General features: G+C 36.0%; 2 protein-coding genes across 4 annotated transcripts; both read right to left on the bottom strand.

The window, feature by feature from the left end:
* Window positions 1–1,957: 1,957 nt before the first annotated feature.
* LOC129577532 (myb-like protein X) lies at window positions 1,958–4,084 on the bottom strand. The gene is made up of 4 exons (XM_055464774.1): window positions 3,607–4,084; window positions 2,600–3,402; window positions 2,354–2,543; window positions 1,958–2,265 (listed from the first exon to the last, which is right to left on the bottom strand). Exons 1-4 carry the CDS (start codon window positions 3,955–3,957, stop codon window positions 2,080–2,082), a joined length of 1,530 nt encoding a protein of 509 aa, XP_055320749.1. The 5' UTR covers window positions 3,958–4,084; the 3' UTR covers window positions 1,958–2,079.
* A 4,876-nt stretch (window positions 4,085–8,960) lies between these two features.
* Window positions 8,961–12,761, bottom strand: LOC129577531 (endocuticle structural glycoprotein ABD-4-like). 3 transcript variants are annotated; one of them, XM_055464771.1, is made up of 5 exons: window positions 12,626–12,761; window positions 11,976–12,108; window positions 11,079–11,212; window positions 10,088–10,262; window positions 8,961–9,447 (listed from the first exon to the last, which is right to left on the bottom strand). In XM_055464771.1, the coding sequence occupies exons 2-5, from the start codon at window positions 11,982–11,984 to the stop codon at window positions 9,352–9,354; spliced, it is 414 nt and encodes a 137-aa protein (XP_055320746.1). In that variant the 5' UTR covers window positions 11,985–12,108; window positions 12,626–12,761; the 3' UTR covers window positions 8,961–9,351. The 3 variants fall into 3 exon arrangements, with proteins under 3 accessions (XP_055320746.1, XP_055320747.1, XP_055320748.1); XM_055464772.1 differs by lacking the exon at window positions 12,626–12,761 and adding an exon at window positions 12,365–12,383; XM_055464773.1 differs by lacking the exons at window positions 11,976–12,108; window positions 12,626–12,761 and having other exon boundaries at window positions 11,079–11,218.
* Between the last annotated feature and the right edge of the window lie 3,669 nt (window positions 12,762–16,430).

Raw genomic sequence — 16,430 nt, 5'->3', positions numbered from 1 at the left:
CAGAATTTTACGAGTTGATCGAAAGCATGCAACCACATACGTGGAAACAGCTTCAGATGTATTGCGACGCGACCAGTTTCACTCTGTACATTAATTAAATTATAAACCGAAGGCATACAGAGTCAATGACACTTTTACGTGGCCGTTATTACTCGCTATCATTACATTACCATTTTGAACCATATACTTTTTTTTCTGTGATTCGCAACATAGGGGTATTGCAACGACTAAAATATATGTATTTTATCTAGTTTATCCAGCTCTTTCCAAGTTTATGCATAGTGTCGAACTTTTGTTCAAGCTCTACCATCTAAATGTACAGTAAAATAATTTACGGGCACGACGTGAGATGGCGTTTTTTCTGGTCAAAAAAGTTGCAATATCCCTTTGATTCGCAAAGCGTACATGCGATACCGCGACCAATTGAGAACAACAATATGTGCACATTTGAAGCTTAAAAAAATCAACCATCCGTAGTAAAATTTCTAGTTCCTATATCTCATCAAATTAACAAAAAACTCATTCTCACGCAGGCCAGCACATGAATCGATTTCTTTTGTCATTGGGTTTTGATTTTCAGTTTGTGTGTTCTCTAAAGACAGTCTAATCATTTGTTGGATCAGTACCGTTGGATTATTAGTGTATAAATCTTGAATCAGATAAAGCTCTCCAATTGACTATAGTGGTCGTTGTCAATACACGCACACACACACTCTCACTGAAATTACTAAACGGCGATAACATCAAGGGTTGAAAAAGTACAAGGTTATACCCACAATGTTATGTTTTTTTTGTCTTTTTTAAACAAGCACCGGTCATACACACACGTCTCGTAATGCACGATCGTCCGTTTATAGGTTCGTCGCACGGTCGTCCGTACGCGTCTTAGCTTTGCATATTTATCTTGCATATTTCTATATCCAAACCGGTGCTTGGTTTTAAATGCTTTAATGACACCGTTTGGATATTTAGCGATTAGTCCAACAATTTTGGCGGTCGCAGATTTTCTATTCGTTGTGAAATCATTTTTGATCTAGTCCAACAAATCTTAATGGAATTCATCGGAACGAATTGTAAGACTCCTAAAAGGATAAACAAAACACAATCAGTTTGGCATTGTTTGGTATTTGAATAAATTACACGGAAATGCCGAATTAGACAAAAGTGACATAGCACTCTAGTCAAAATCTCATTTGATGTCTATGCCTTTGAAATTGGTGCTAAACGTAATGGTGAATATCCATTTGTCGGCTGTGCTGTACTGCGGGTTTTTAGATTCAATTTCGATTTCAGTTGGAAAATGGAATGAGTTTGTGTGCCGAAAAAAAACCGTGGCTCCAAAAATACTTCGTCATTTCATTCTCAACAACTTGCAACACGATTGTTTTTTTTGTGATGGCTGTGCCTGAATTGTGGCAGTATATCGTCCGTCCGCCGGTCCATTGATCGGTCCAGCCAGTAAAAAACGCAACCAATGAAAAAAACCAAATACATATAGACCGCCATGCACAACATTACTCGATTTAGCAGCGTAAACAAGCAACAAAGCAGTCAAATTGTGCGAAACTAACACCGAAAATGATATATGGTATAATTGTATTGAATTGTACGATAGATGTATGTGGCCAATGTCAAAACGACAACCAAATTCACAGAGCTGTTCACGGTAATCTATGTGCAAATTTGTATAATTCAGCCGTTGTGAACATAGTTTGCAGGTGATTATGATGATATTCCCGACTCCTACCATCCGCATTTATGTAAACTTGAATATTATTCATTTTCTGTCATTTTTCATTCGTATGACGATTGTTCTGGGTCTCATTTGATTTTTGCTAATTCTCATTATTTTAATTTGCATTGACGCTGGCGAACCATTAATCAGAATTTAATTCGATTGAACGGCAAATGCAAAACGATAATTAAATTGATATTGTGAAGCTGCTAATTGTTATCCATTTTTTTTCTTTTTTTTTTCAATTTTATTCATTGTTTTCGTTTTTTTCTATAAATTATCTTAGCAATCTAATTAAGGCACACGGTTTTTATATGACTTAAATTATTCGGCAATTGTTCCATCTATTCTTCATTTTCGGACACTGATTCGTTTTCTTCTTTTTCCTTTTGCTCTTCCAATTTCTTGGCGCGAGCTGCCTTCAATTTTTGTTGTTTGATCAACCATGGGTCTACCCATGGCTTTGCAGTTGCTTGCCAAGCCAATGAACGAGCAATTGCTGGCGGAATCGTTGGAATGTGATCACCAACCTAGAAAAGTAATTCAATGTTCGTATTAATGTGTTAAGTGCATTCTTTGTTTGGTTAATTTGTTGTTAAAGAACAAATTAATGCTTACGGGTCGGTAGCCATGCTCGTCCGCTGTATATGTTACACTATATGTTTTACCCTCATCGTCTTTAAATGAATACGATCCCTTCACACTTTCGCCCATGTGCTCCTCTTCTTCATCGTCTTCTTCCGTTTTCATCATCATTTTCTTCAATTCACCCTCTTGGCTAACAACCGTACCGTCTTCCCCTTCGTAGCTAAATTAAATCAAATGTTAGTTTTGTCAACAGACTTCGATTTTAGTTGATCTTACTTGAAACGATATTTGCCGTCTTCTTCGAGCTCGGATTCCAATTTAACGATTTGAATGTCATGGTATTTTTTGCCTTTGCGACGATCTTCGGCATTTAGAACACCAGACCGTCTCTTTACTTCTGGTTTCGATTCAGCCTCTTGGGATTCCGTTTTTTCTTCAGATATTTCATCGCTCTCACTTGATTTTTCCTTCTCTTCGGCCTTTAGAACACCAGACCGTCCCTTTACTTCTGGTTTCGATTCAGCCTCTTGGGATTCCGTTTTTTCTTTAGATATTTCATCGCTCTCACTTGATTTTTCCTTCTCTTTCGCCTTTTCGCTTTTCTCTTCCGGCCTCTCGGTCGGTTGTTCTGCAATTTGTTCTGTTGTTGGCTCTTCAGTTGTCTTTTCCGTCGTTTTTGCAGCTACAGTTGTTGTCTTTTGAGTTGGTTCTTCTGTTGTGGTAGTCTTTTTGGTTGGTTTTTCTGTGGTTGTTGTTGTCGTCGTTGTAGTTGTCGTAGTTGTTGTCGTTGCCTTTGTTGTTGTTGATTTTTCCACTGGTTTTTGTGTTATTTTCTCTTCTGCTAGGGAAAATCCGTAACGTGCTCTACCTCTCGATTGAATCGGTCGGAATGTGGTGGGTTTTAATTCTTCCTTCGGTGGACTTTTTTCATCGGCCGGTTTCTTTTCCTCAGATTCTTTTTCATTCTTGACATCTTCTTTGTCTTCAGCTTTTTTAAGTCCAACAGTTAATGGACCCACTTTTACTTCCGCGATATTCGATTCAGCCGCCTCTTTATGATTCCCATTTTTTTCGTTTTCCTATCGAAATTTCAAAAATAAAATTGAATTCGAAAAAAAAATTCCCAGTAAAAAAAGAACTATTTTATAGAAGAGCAATCTTTAACATATTACTATTGCCAAAAAAAACCCACAAATTACTTTCAAATTCCCCACTTTTCATGGAATTTGGCAATGTTTCATTCGTTTTTCGAACACTTTAATTACTATTTCAATATCAAGTACTTTTTCCTCTTTTGGCTGTGCCGGCGATTCTTCAGCTTTGGCAGTCTTGCTTTCCGCTAATTTTTCGGTTTTGGCTTGAGTCGTAGACGGAATTTCAGTTGTTGTCGTCGTCGTCGTTTGTTTTACTGTCGTTGATGCAGCAGTGGTTGTTGTAGTTGGTTCAGCCAATTTCACATCGAATTTCTTTGGAGAGACTTTAACTTGTAATTCGACTGGTTTCACTTCGACTGGAATTTGATCTTCCTTAACTTCATCCGTGGAGACGGATAAACTCGCTAACGGTTGTTTATTGACTGGTGAAGCGGAGACGCTTGCTATAAAGCAAGCCAATACAAATAGAGCAAATCTCATTTTGTTCGCACAATCGCACACAATTATCACACAAAATGAACAAGATGGCAAGGAAAGGAAAAAATAAATAAGACACACAATAACGGACGGTTCGATTCGAATTCAAACTGAAACTGTTATGCAATTTGTGTCTGAGGATGGCTTTTATATACCGAAAAATGATGTACGCAATATTGGCGAAAACAAAATTCACACTCACACACACATACACACACACACACACACACACACACACGCTGATCACATCGCTGAGGAAGAAACGAGATATAAAAATGTGTGATGAATTCCTAAAAATTTAAAACGAAAAAAGAAGAAAAGATGAAAACGAAATCAAAAACTCACAAATACGCGTACATAATCTGATAAGAAGAACTTGTATTTGGTGGAATAAACAACAAAAAGATGATATAAAAAACGGGAGAGTTAATACATCTTCCTTGCATGACTCACACCCAATACAAATGCATATTTGGTATTGCGTTTTCTTTTCGGCCATCGTCGTGTTGTATGACAAAACGATACAAAATCGTCGATGAACTGTACCCAAAAATACACACAACATCATTTTATGTATACAAACTCTTTTTTTTTTTTAAATTTCATTAGCATTTTTATCGACAGCAGTTGAAACTAACAGTCAGCGGTGTGTGAACAGTGTCGTTACATCTTTTGTTTCATCTCATTAGCCGAATTATCTAAAAAAAATTTCACCACATAAATTGCGAAATGCTTAAGTCGATGGAATTGATCGACAGCGCCCTATGGCTTTTACACGTTGTAAGCCGGTGAATTTATTGTTATCATCATATATGTGATTGTTATAGAACCTGAAATGATACTGCCTATACGATTGGGATAAAACAAATCGCAAATCCAGTATTTCATTTGAAAATATATAAATGATAACATCATCACTCAAAAAATCATCGATCTTAAAATTTATTGCTAATTTATATGATTAAATATGGGTTTCGTCTACTACTGAAATCATCTGTTTTTACTCAGTTTTTACGCCGTTTCAAAGTATTAAAAGCATTCATTCCAGCCCAAAACCATTTAATTTCGTTTGCCTGGCTTATGACCTATTAGCTTATGACACAATCATTCATTGAATCGTTTTGTGATTTTCAATTTCGATATCAACTATATGTGGTTTGGCATAGATGATATGGACGTTATCAACTTGTGATTCAGTCTATTGAACAATGCGACGGTTTATCCATAAGCCTTCGTTTCAATAGCATAAGACAAAGGTCTTGATCACATGTACACCAACAAAATTGAGGTGGAAAAATTCCATATTGATAATCACCCAGCAAATCTGACGAAAATACTGATGAATTGGCTAGCTCTTTAAAAATTAAATGTGTTTTTTTGTCTCTTTTTCATCATGATGCAGGTAATTAGCAATGAGTATCCACTGTGAAAAGTTGTTCTGAAGAACATAATCGCATCCTGTCAAATTCGATTAAGCTGATGCAGAATTGTCATTTCCATTATTTTCTTCATATGAGAATAAACGTTGATTTATGCGCCAACACTGCTGTCATTGCAGTTAATGTATGAGCAAAGCCATACACAGTGATACACATAAACCAAAAGTCATCGTCAGTTTCGTTTTCTTTCTTCCTCTGTCGTCCATTAGATTACATGGTCAACAACCTCGAGTGGCAACAGTAGCGTGGATCGAAAGTGAGATTTTGTCAAGTAGCCCGTTGTTCGACTTGATTCAAGAATCAGTCGACCTAATCCATGGTTGTTGAATGTCATTCAATGCCACTAAGCTGTCGAAATCTCTCTCCGGCTATACGGCAAACAACAGAACCAACACTGAACATGAAAATGACATGTTCAATTGTGTCGCTGAGCATAAAAATGGGAATACAGATCTGTTACAGCAATAACCGAACATAAAATATTGTTCCCTAAAAACGTTACATGAAGGTCCATCTAACGCGAGTGTAACATGAGTTGCATTAGAAACAGTATTAGCTCATGTTACACTCGCGTTGGATAGAAATTCATGTAACGTTTTTAGGAAACAATATTTTATGTTCGGTTGTTGCTGTAACAGATCTGTATTCCCATTTTTATGCTCAGCGACACAATTGTGTTTGTTTCGTTAGTTTCAACTGTGCCGCTACGAGAGGTCACTTTTGTCGTTTCTTGTTGTTATTTAACATGTAAAATCAAATGGTATTAGACGAGGATGACCCAATCAAAAACATTTTAATATCTCTTCAATTCAATTCACTTTCCAAATGAAATCACCATGTTTCACCTCACACCAAAAATAACAATGAATTCACTTGAGTCTAATCGCAAATCATTCTTGAAATGAGTCTCTGATTCCGAATTCTGGTTCTAAATCCTTGTTCGATCGTTGAATAATACCTCAAATCTATATAATGACATAACATTGATCATCGACGCTGTCGTCTCTTTTCGAAGTGATGTCATAGTGATTACGAAGCTCAGTGCTCAGACACATCAGGTATTCGTTTAAATGAATAAAACGACCGTTTGGTTCCCATCCGATTAAATATGTCTACATCATTATGCTAAACACATTTTTATTTTTCCATTCGGATGGTCCAAAAATGAAAGAATAATGAAAACACATTTAATGGTTTGATAGCAGAAATCGCACGTAGAATCGCATCAATGAACCATGACGAGATCCGCATTTCTTTTGATGGCAAATAGCAAATCATCATCGTCTAAAAATAATGTAACACAGAGATTTAAAAAAAATAAAAACCACCAAGAATGACAAATAGGAGCGATGGGTGTTTAGCATTTTTTAGATATACATTGAGGTCAGTTTGTGTCACATCGATTAGATAAATGACAGTGTGTATGTGCGCGTGTCGCATTTGACAATAAATTTTAACCCAAAAACTTATGATCTAATCGAGTTATCGAGTTGATCGCATGAGCTCTTATCCCAAATCGTGAATTTGAACTATTACATTTTGTATCATCATCATATTCTTATTAAAAAAAATTTTGCTCATTCTTCTGACGATAAATTCTCGATTTAATTGGCCATTTACTTGTTCTGAGATCGGGATACGAAGATGCCATAACGCGCCATTTGATATTCAAAATCCCATTTTGCAAAGCTTTACAATTTTTCCTTTTTGTGCTAGCTGCAACTATTAAATTCCGTATTTTTTTCTTTCTTTAACATAGGCCTAGGGTTAAATGACAAGAATATTTGATGATTTGATACATGGGAAAATAGAATACATATTTTGATGTGTTTTAATCGGATCCCGGTTGTTATTTTAAGAAAAACCAAAAAAAAAAATTGGTTAGATGCTGCGCAAATCACATACTCACTGCGACTTACGAATATGAATTGAAATTGACTGCGAATAAAATTCACATAAATCCCATTTAATTGGCCGACTATATTGTATAAATACACATTCCAAAACAGACAAATAAACGTATGATTTTTTCATGTTTGGCTGATGACCGGTGTGCTCATGTACACTACATTTGGCACGAACATCGACAAACTGGTTCCGATATTCTTCTTCTTCTTCTTCTTCTCGAATTATTTTCTGTTCTTTTGTGTTTTTCATACAAAAGAGCATGAAAAGGATTATATTGATAAGATCACTGCAAGATATAATAATTATAATAATAATAAGGAACCATCTCTATCTCGCTCTCGCTCTCGCAATGATGTAACTCAAATGAAATTCGCAAAGATTATACAATTTATACATGTATAAACAGCGATTGCATTTGATGTAAACAAAAACAACCGATTCTAAAGTAAGATTTATTCTCTTTCTCTCTCGCAGTAAGAGAAAACTAAATGCCTGCTACCAATGTGCTAGCGAAAAAAAATGGTTCGTCCGAAAAAAATGCCATCGCACATAATTTCAGTCAATTAAGCCTGCTATAACGGGTTTTAAGAGGGATTAATCCACATTACACTCGGCTCAGACCAAGTAGAATTGCATGTGTATGACATCTGCAGTATTTCTTTGGATGGTTTTTCGTTTTATTACTTGTTAATAAACATGGTTTATGCTCATAATTTTTGGCCTCGCTCATAATTCATCGGATGCCGCTATGTGTTGGAAATTCGGCAAGAGTTTGGTAGAAGAATGAACTTCCTAAGTGCACAATAAAATACAATATACCGAAGACGAAGAAGAAAAAGAAAATGTGTGAATGAACTGTACCATTAAAAAACCAGTTATTTTTTGGAGATCTATTGCTTTACGCCAGAATCAAAGTATGAGTTTTTGTTCAATCCACATTTTTCCACACTTGGTGCAGTTTGTAGTTTTTCAACGATTAATACTAACCCAAATGGGATGAGATAACGCAGAAAGGTGAACCGCGAAAAAACATCAAAATTTATTGCAACGAAATTTGAGAGGTGGAACACAATAGCACTTTGTAACCGCTCTCCATTTGACTTTAAATGGTATTTTTTTCCTATGTAAAATGAAAAATGGAGGCGGCATGCATTCGCCTTGGAGAAAAGAAGCAGAAAATAAATTAAATTAATCCCTCTTTTGCAATATGCTGTGTTTTAACTTTGTCACACCATAAACCCATTACATGTTGTCCTCTTCAGCTGTTGCCGGCCACATCACATCATCACCACTTTCCCCGGTGTATTGCGTTTGTGTAGAACCATTTTAATTTGTTGTAAAGCAAAAGTTACTACCATATCGTATCAGAAATACTTTTTCGGTATGAATACACCAATAGAGTATAAATATATAAGCGATTTGGGTGGCAAACGATGTTTTTGGACTTTTATTTCATTCAATTCATTGAGTGTTAATCTTAAAATTTCGGTCAAGTATTCCAATTATATTTCGAATGAACGATGAAAATCGTTCATCTATTGACCATTTGAAAGGTGGATGTCAATCGATGAAACTCTTTACTAATTAGTCAAATTGACATGGAACGAGTCAGCATGCGAATATAATGTCAACACAAATAAAAACTGAGCGACGAAAGTGTTTGTGTGCAAAATCTAACCGGAAACATTTATTGCGATTATTATAAAAGTGTTCAAGCAAAACGCATAATAATAAATCAATGTATACATAATTTTGGATAAATAGATTGGCTGCAACTATGGTTGCAGTGCGGTTATAATGTTCTTAATAATGCATTTCCATTTTTCGTGTGAGGTTTCATTTTTGTGTAGGTGTGTGTGTTATTTTGGTCGAGAATCAATTAAAACATCGGTTGATATCGTGGTCGTTGTGGTGGTCCATATGTCTGATTGATTGTTGTTTCGATAACTGAATACCAAATTTATAAGTTTTCCTCCACTTCATAGCTATTTCTCTCGTTGTTTATGATTTAAGTTTGTGTGTGTGTGTGTGTGTGTGTGTATGTGTGTGATTACTGGTTGTTGTTTGACGGTGGTAACGATAAAAGGTAGTCGACAGCTTTTTGGATTTCTGGTGGAATGGGGGGTGGTGTTGGCAAATGAGCTCCCTGAAAATGTTCAACAGAAATCAAATTAAATTATCATATCATCAGAGACCGATGAACGACCGATGAACGAAAAAGGTCAAATCTGTGCACCAGCATAAACGACGATGTGACTTTCAATTATCAATTGATTTTTGTTCAGCGTGGTCTAGTCTAGTCTCAAAACTTATTGCTCCTAATCACTGAATACACCCGTTAATATCGATTTATCATTTAAATTTCAAAAGCAAACAAATTCTATTGAGAAAACTGGTTTCTCTGGCTGCCGTTTTATTTATTTTTAGACCATTAAATCTTCTTCTTTTTTTTAATTTCTTTCAATCAACAAAACATTGTATTGAATATATATTGGCGGATTTATACTCGAAAAATGTGCAAATGCATGAAATGAATAATTTCAAGACCAAAAACAAAATGTTCGCTACGCTCTTCATTTAAAATGCGACAACCCAAATACATTGACCGAGTCTACGGTTTTGTTCTGTTGCGTTGCTTCATTTCAAATATGCTGCAAAGATGCTTTTCGGATTTTCGACTTTTTCTTTTCGTTTGCACTTCAGCAGTTTAAGTTTAAAAATAAAGAAGAGACTCTAAATTAGAATCCTATTTGAAACATGTAGCTCAATGCTATTCGAATTCTTACCTGTGGCTGGAACCCTCCAACATCATCAGCAACATATTGGAGTGTAATCAATTCTCCTTCAGGTGACTTGTAGCTATATGAACCCTGGGCAACAATGGCGTCGTTACTATCTGGACTCGAAGCTTTTTTCAGCGTACCGGTTTCTTCGGCGTTGATCTCGTTCCCTGTTGCGTAGCTGAAGACAAAAAATAATGAGAAAAATAAACAAAACAAAAAGTCAGCAAAAAAGCACTTTGTGATTTCTTCAAATTCTCGCATTCATAAATACTTTCGAGTCTGGTTTTTTATTGATAAACAAAATGTTAACTTTTTTACTCCATCGTGTCTCCGTGGTCGAAATGAAGGCGAAAATCGAAAAATTTGAAATTGAAAATGCGTTGTGGTTCGACGGTTGCCTACACACAGGCGGAAATACCAATTAATTTATCCATTGGTTTTGTTCGGTCTCTGTGTGTCGGTCGGTCGATGCGCCTCAAAAAGCAAACACACTTGACCAAAAAGATTCGTTTTGGGCATAAAAATATTGCCGGAATACCAAAAGACAGCCAATGACATCTCTAAACCAACTTATTGAATCATCGAATATTTCGAGCAACTTTTTTCGATCGTGTGTGGCTTGAGTTGAATATAATCAACTTAACGGCGACACTAGCAGCTTCTCTGCACACACATCGTAGAAGAGAGTACAAAAATCTTATTATTTTGGCAAATGCATCGAGTAACCATTGCGAAACATCAATACGTTTTGGCTAACGCGTAGTACCGGCCCACAGAGAAGCTGTTAGCGTCGCCGTAAAGTTGATTATATTCTAGTAAAGCCATACACATTTGAAAAAGCTGCCGAAAAATACTTCACTGAGTTATAATATAATTGAGATGGCATTGACTGCTATGTGTCAAATGACTTACATTTGAAATGTATTGTGGCACTTTCCCTATGGTTTTGGGTTTGCTTTTGTATTTTAGTTTTCGTTTTTGCCCATTTACCTACCTGTATTTGTATGATCCATCCGGTTCAATGTTTGATGCTTGACTTAAAATTGGAATCGGAGTTGTTTGCTCACCAGTATTTTGCGGTGCACTGCACACAAACCCAATACATAGTATCAATAGAACAGATGTTTCCTTCATCGATTCCAAAGAGAATGAAGACGAGAGAAAAAAAGAGAGAAAGACATAAAAAAGCATGAATAAACTTTATGAAAACATGACCGACATGACGGTTGCAAATGTAACACATTTTCTCTATGATGTGATTTGATAATATTTTCCAGCCGACGCGACATGCCAGTGGATGTGTTTGTTTTCGTCATAGCACTGATTAAATAACTGTCTTAGAATTTATTGGACATACGGAAAATGGTTTGAAGTATACATTTAGCAACGAAAATGATGTTTGCCAGCGAAATTAAATTTTTTTGACGATTTTTATGTCACGTTTACGAAATTTTGCACATTATTGCTTACGTTCGCCCATAAAATGCCGATACTTTAAACATGAATTACGGCTTTTATGTGCTGTACAAATATTTAAATATTTTCTAATGCGTTTAATTTTCTGGTGAGACTGAACTGGCATCACATCGTGCACACACCTAGAATTGCACATGATACGATATCTTACACGATTATGGCATTCCAAACTTTTTGTGGAAATATTTTTAAACAAAATTAGAAATGTCACTTGTTTTCTGTAATTTTCAAAGGTGTGAGTTCAATGTGAGCACCCGCCTACACTCGAAACATCAAAATGTATGTATGTGCCTAATATGCGAAATTGAGCTGATGTTAAATGCGTGCATAGTGCCAAGGTGCTTAATTTACGTGTCAAAGTTCTTGTGATCGTTACAAATTGATTTTAGTTTAATTCATGTGCTGTTTTACTTACGTATTTCATTTTCTTTGAGAATTCTATTCGATGGGCTAGGTAGAACGAAAAAAAAAAAATCTGTCACAGCTGTCGCAAATTGAGATCACTTTTTCGGTTGTTGTAATTTGGTAGCAGATACTTCGAAATGATTCTGCAAAGTAAAAACAATGAATAATGATATGACAAATGTCTGTTCTTCCTTCGAATGTGCGCTAAATATGCTGCTTTCGAATGTTGAATACTCATTGTTATATTTATAAATGGTTTATTGACCAATAAGAACTTGATGTGAACTGAAGAGAAAATGCAATTTTGAGAGATAGCAATAATCCCTGTTCCTACATAACCGTTACTTGATAAACAAATATACTATCATCTCTCACTCTCTCTTTTACAAACACACATACCATGAGACAAACCATTTCACATGCATACAAAATATTGAAATTTGAACAGATTCCTTGTCTCCAATAATTTTTCCTATCGTCGGTCGGTCAATCAATTTGAACAATGTGAACAACGTTAATTCGATCACTATCAATAGTATTTTGCCGTAGCTTTGTGAATGAACAAAAAAACAACTAAAGAGCACATTTAATACTTAATTTTAATATGCTACCCAATAATAGCCCATAATTTTACACGCAAACAATATGTAATAAATTTACACTGTGAAACGAGTGTTGCTGGGGACTGGAACTAAGCGCCAGTGTGCTGTGTCACAATTATCCAGTTGTCGGAATGTATCACGAAAATGCTAACTGATTTAATTTTGTTCTGGCTATTTATACTGTTCGATTTTTCTCTCATGTGGAGGCAGCAGCAGCATTTTTCGGGAGTCAATTCGATTGAGTCATATTGAGATTTGAGATCGTATTGTGTTTTTCCTTCTCACTCCGATTATTGGTCTATATGAATCGCGTATAGCATGCCGTTACCTCTCTCTCTCTCTATATATATATATATATGTATATATATGCTAGATAGATTGAGTGCACTTCTATACATCTACTTCTCTCTCTCTCTCTCTCTCTCTCTCTCTCTCTCTCTCTCTCTCTCTATCTCGATGTTTTCCCTCTCCGAACTTACAAATACATTAAGTGTCCAACTATAATAGTAAATAAAATATGAATAAAAAGACGTTAATAATGAAGATGATTACAGAAGGGGTATGCGCGCGCGCGCTCACACGGCAAAACAACTTCAAGATTGACTATCAAAGTTTTATGCGGTAATACATTATGAAGACGATGATAGTATAGATATTATTAATAAACTAACAAACAAACCAAATGAAATTAAAATATGGTAAATATTCGAGGTGTAGTGAAACAAAAAATGTATAATAAATTTTCATAATTCTATGGCGCCCGCTATATGAGCCGCAAACACATCGTTGCATCTCTGCAGTGCAATCAGTTTTGTTTTATTGGCGGTGGTCAGCTTCTCAGTTTCGCGTGGGTGCGGGCGCTAACTTAATGCCAGCCACCACTTCATATCGATCGGTAATGTAAGTAATGATAATGTTTATTGATTGCTTTTGCCATATTTACACATGATGGAAAAAAAGCGCAGTTTACTCGGGCCGGATTTCAATCAATATACGTTGTATATCACAAAAATTCTCATTATTTTTCGATTAAATCCAGCAACACCAGGGACAAAATTGATTTTGAGTATCGCGGTTTTAATCGGTGACAGTTTTCGACGAATTTCATTCAACTTCATCACCATGGATGGTTTGCTACATTTTTAACCATTTTCAATGCGATTGTGTGTATGTGTGTCAATTTGCACATATATATATATGCGAAATGACTGTAAGTCGATATCAATCGAAATGGATGGAAATCCGCGATTGCGATTGAATAAAAAGGTTATAGATTCGAATTCCTGTACATTGTTTATGAGCAACAAACCTTTCGCATAGATGATGGGTCGAGTGTGAGCAAGCGGGCGGGCGAACGCACGTTCATTTCATGAAGTTCTTTCCTCATTACAAAGTAACCTTTAAAATTCATCTGTTCGCTTGTTTGACTTTTGAACAATTCAATCGATGCTATGTTTACGCTTATCGAATGCATTATGTACAATGTTTTTTGTCTTCTCTTTTTGATTCAGTATGTGTTAAGGCAGGCTATTGCTGCATTATTATTGTCGTGCTACTTATGTTATGCACGCTGCCGTGCACTTTATTACAATGTGACACAAGCTGAAAAATATTGTTGCAGATGAACCAACAGCAACAACAACAACAACAACATCATCAGCGCTAATATCGATTTCTTGCATAAAACTACGTTTTCGTCTCGTGCGCAGTCAATTACACATTCTGGAGCCGAATGAAATAAAGCAGAAAGTAGTTGACATTTCAAATAATTTCAGTATGATCTGATCACACACATATACAATGTAAAGTGCAAAATGTATAGGCTGTCTGTAGCAGTGCGCGCCTTTCGTCTCTATTTCAATTGAAGCCATGAAATTGTTCGCGCATAGATCTCTTTGATTGTCTCTAATGATGTGTTTTGAATTGTCATTGTTGTTGAGTTTATCATTTGATAATATTTGCTCGACTTACCTGATTGAAACTACTTCGACCGATCAATATAGGCCGAAAAGCTTTTTTGTTGGTGTTTTTGTCATCGCAGTCGCCGCCACCAAGTAAACTGACACTAAGTAGTCAAACTAGAAGTCGAAACATTGAAAATTCATTAATAGTGCAAAAAAGTGTTCTCAATCTTGCCGTCTATTAGAAGGCATGGCCATTTGCGTTTCGGTCATTCAAATTTGTTCACTGCCACAAAAGCACCATGTGTTCAAAAAGTTCGATCGTTAGAGTGTTGTGCAACTTTGCATTTGACTGGAATCTCATTCAATCAAGAGTTCTCAAATGAGAGTTCTCCGAATGAAAGGAGAAGAAGAAGACGAAGAGTAAAGAATAACTCATGCAGTCGAAAATGACGAGAAAACATGCAAAAAATCACTCACTTTTCATTGACATTTTGTTGCCTTTCGTCGTTGCCCGTACACACTCAACTACCATAATTGATTTCTCTCAAATGCAACAAATTACTTTGCTGAAAATGAAAATGAAGAAGAAAAAGAAGAACAAAGAACCGAACTGTGTCTCTAGCGGTTGCAGTGAATCGCGTGTCGTGCACGAATTTCGCATCAATAATCTTCACAGCTATTGAGTTTCAGTATTGGATTTCGCGCCCGCAAAAGATTTAATTTGAATAGTTTTTTTTTTCTACTGGTGTATGGTACGCATAAAAATGGCTTCAGTTGCATGTGTCAATGCAATTGAATGCAATTTCGATTGCCACAAAAATTGCATGTATTATTGATGAGTGGAGAGAAAATGTGAAGGCCAATTCAAATTAAAAGTGTGACTATCTCATCACCTTGCTTCGAATTGCGTTTCGTCAAAACGGTGCCGTATGTGTGTGTGTGTTCATTGGCAAGAATTGAGAATTGCAAAAGGAATGAAGAAGAAGAAGAAGAAGAAGAAAAAAAAAAGAAATCAATTGGCAAATCGGTGCGTTTTCTATCTTGAAAGTGTGGCTGGAATTTTTTCTTTCAAAATAAGTATATATTTTCTTTTCGATGATGATGATGATGATGATGTCGATGGCGGTGAGCATTAGGTTCGCACCGTAAAACGGGTGAAAAGTGATGATGAGCGTTATAAAACTTGGTCACCACTTGAAACAATCACACGAATTAATCGATCTATTGTGCCATCTTCGTCATACGCAAACAAACTTATGGGCACGCACGAAACATAAAATACGCTGAGATTGGTGCTACTCTTGTTCTCTTTCTCTCATGCCACAGAATACACATTATTGATTCTTTTCTCAATTTCATTTTTTTGATTGGTCTTTCCGAGATAGAGGTTTGGCTCTCTCAGTCTGCAACAGGCTTGCTTGTAAATATTGAACTAAACGAATAGTTTCATACAACCAACTTCAAATATGTATCTTTTCCAAGCAAGATTTCGATATGCTATTGGTGTTTGTCAACTGGTTGAGCGCGAGCGCTCACTCACTCGTTCTTTCGGTAACTGCATCTTTCGATGAGTTGATTGAATAATATTTTGGAGCTTTTAACTGTCATGCATTATTTATTTGACGTTCAATCGATTTACTTTGTTCACTTGAAGCTTTGGATATGCTATAATATTATACATACTATACAGTGTACACTGTACATATTCAAACTTGTTACTTTTTGCCGTTGGTAAGAGCACCCAAATCATTAAGTTGTTCAGCTCATTGTCGAACTAAAAATTGAATGTATGAACAAAAATATCAGTTTGCTGGTCGAATTCACAACAGGCCATTAACGACAACAGAGTCTTAAAGTGATTTTTTTCTATTCTCAATCTTAAATTTTACGGTGTGGCCGATGGCATGGATAATAGTGCGCATTTATTTCGATGGTTGTCTCTTCGCAGGTCAAGTCAAG

Source organism: Sitodiplosis mosellana, unplaced genomic scaffold (assembly GCF_009176505.1).
Source record: "Sitodiplosis mosellana isolate CC-2019 unplaced genomic scaffold, AAFC_SMos_1.0 Smas_scaffold_6197, whole genome shotgun sequence".
NCBI classification, from domain to species: domain Eukaryota; kingdom Metazoa; phylum Arthropoda; class Insecta; order Diptera; family Cecidomyiidae; genus Sitodiplosis; species Sitodiplosis mosellana.
This window is presented reverse-complemented; position numbering and strand designations above follow the sequence as displayed.

What these genes read in the sequence shown, in the direction of transcription:
- LOC129577531 (XM_055464771.1), bottom strand. An exon ending in GATGGATCATACAAATACAG is followed by an intron (nt 10,263 to 11,078) that starts GTAGGTAAATGG and finishes TTTTGTCTTCAG; the next exon opens with CTACGCAACAGGGAACGAGA. An exon ending in TTGGAGGGTTCCAGCCACAG is followed by an intron (nt 9,448 to 10,087) that starts GTAAGAATTCGA and finishes GAACATTTTCAG; the next exon opens with GGAGCTCATTTGCCAACACC.
- LOC129577532 (XM_055464774.1), bottom strand. Translation starts at nt 3,957, where the DNA reads ATGAGATTTGCTCTATTTGTATTGGCTTGCTTTATAGCAAGCGTCTCC. An exon ending in CACAGCCAAAAGAGGAAAAA is followed by an intron (nt 3,403 to 3,606) that starts GTACTTGATATT and finishes AAATTTCGATAG; the next exon opens with GAAAACGAAAAAAATGGGAA. An exon ending in ACGAGCATGGCTACCGACCC is followed by an intron (nt 2,266 to 2,353) that starts GTAAGCATTAAT and finishes TTACTTTTCTAG; the next exon opens with GTTGGTGATCACATTCCAAC.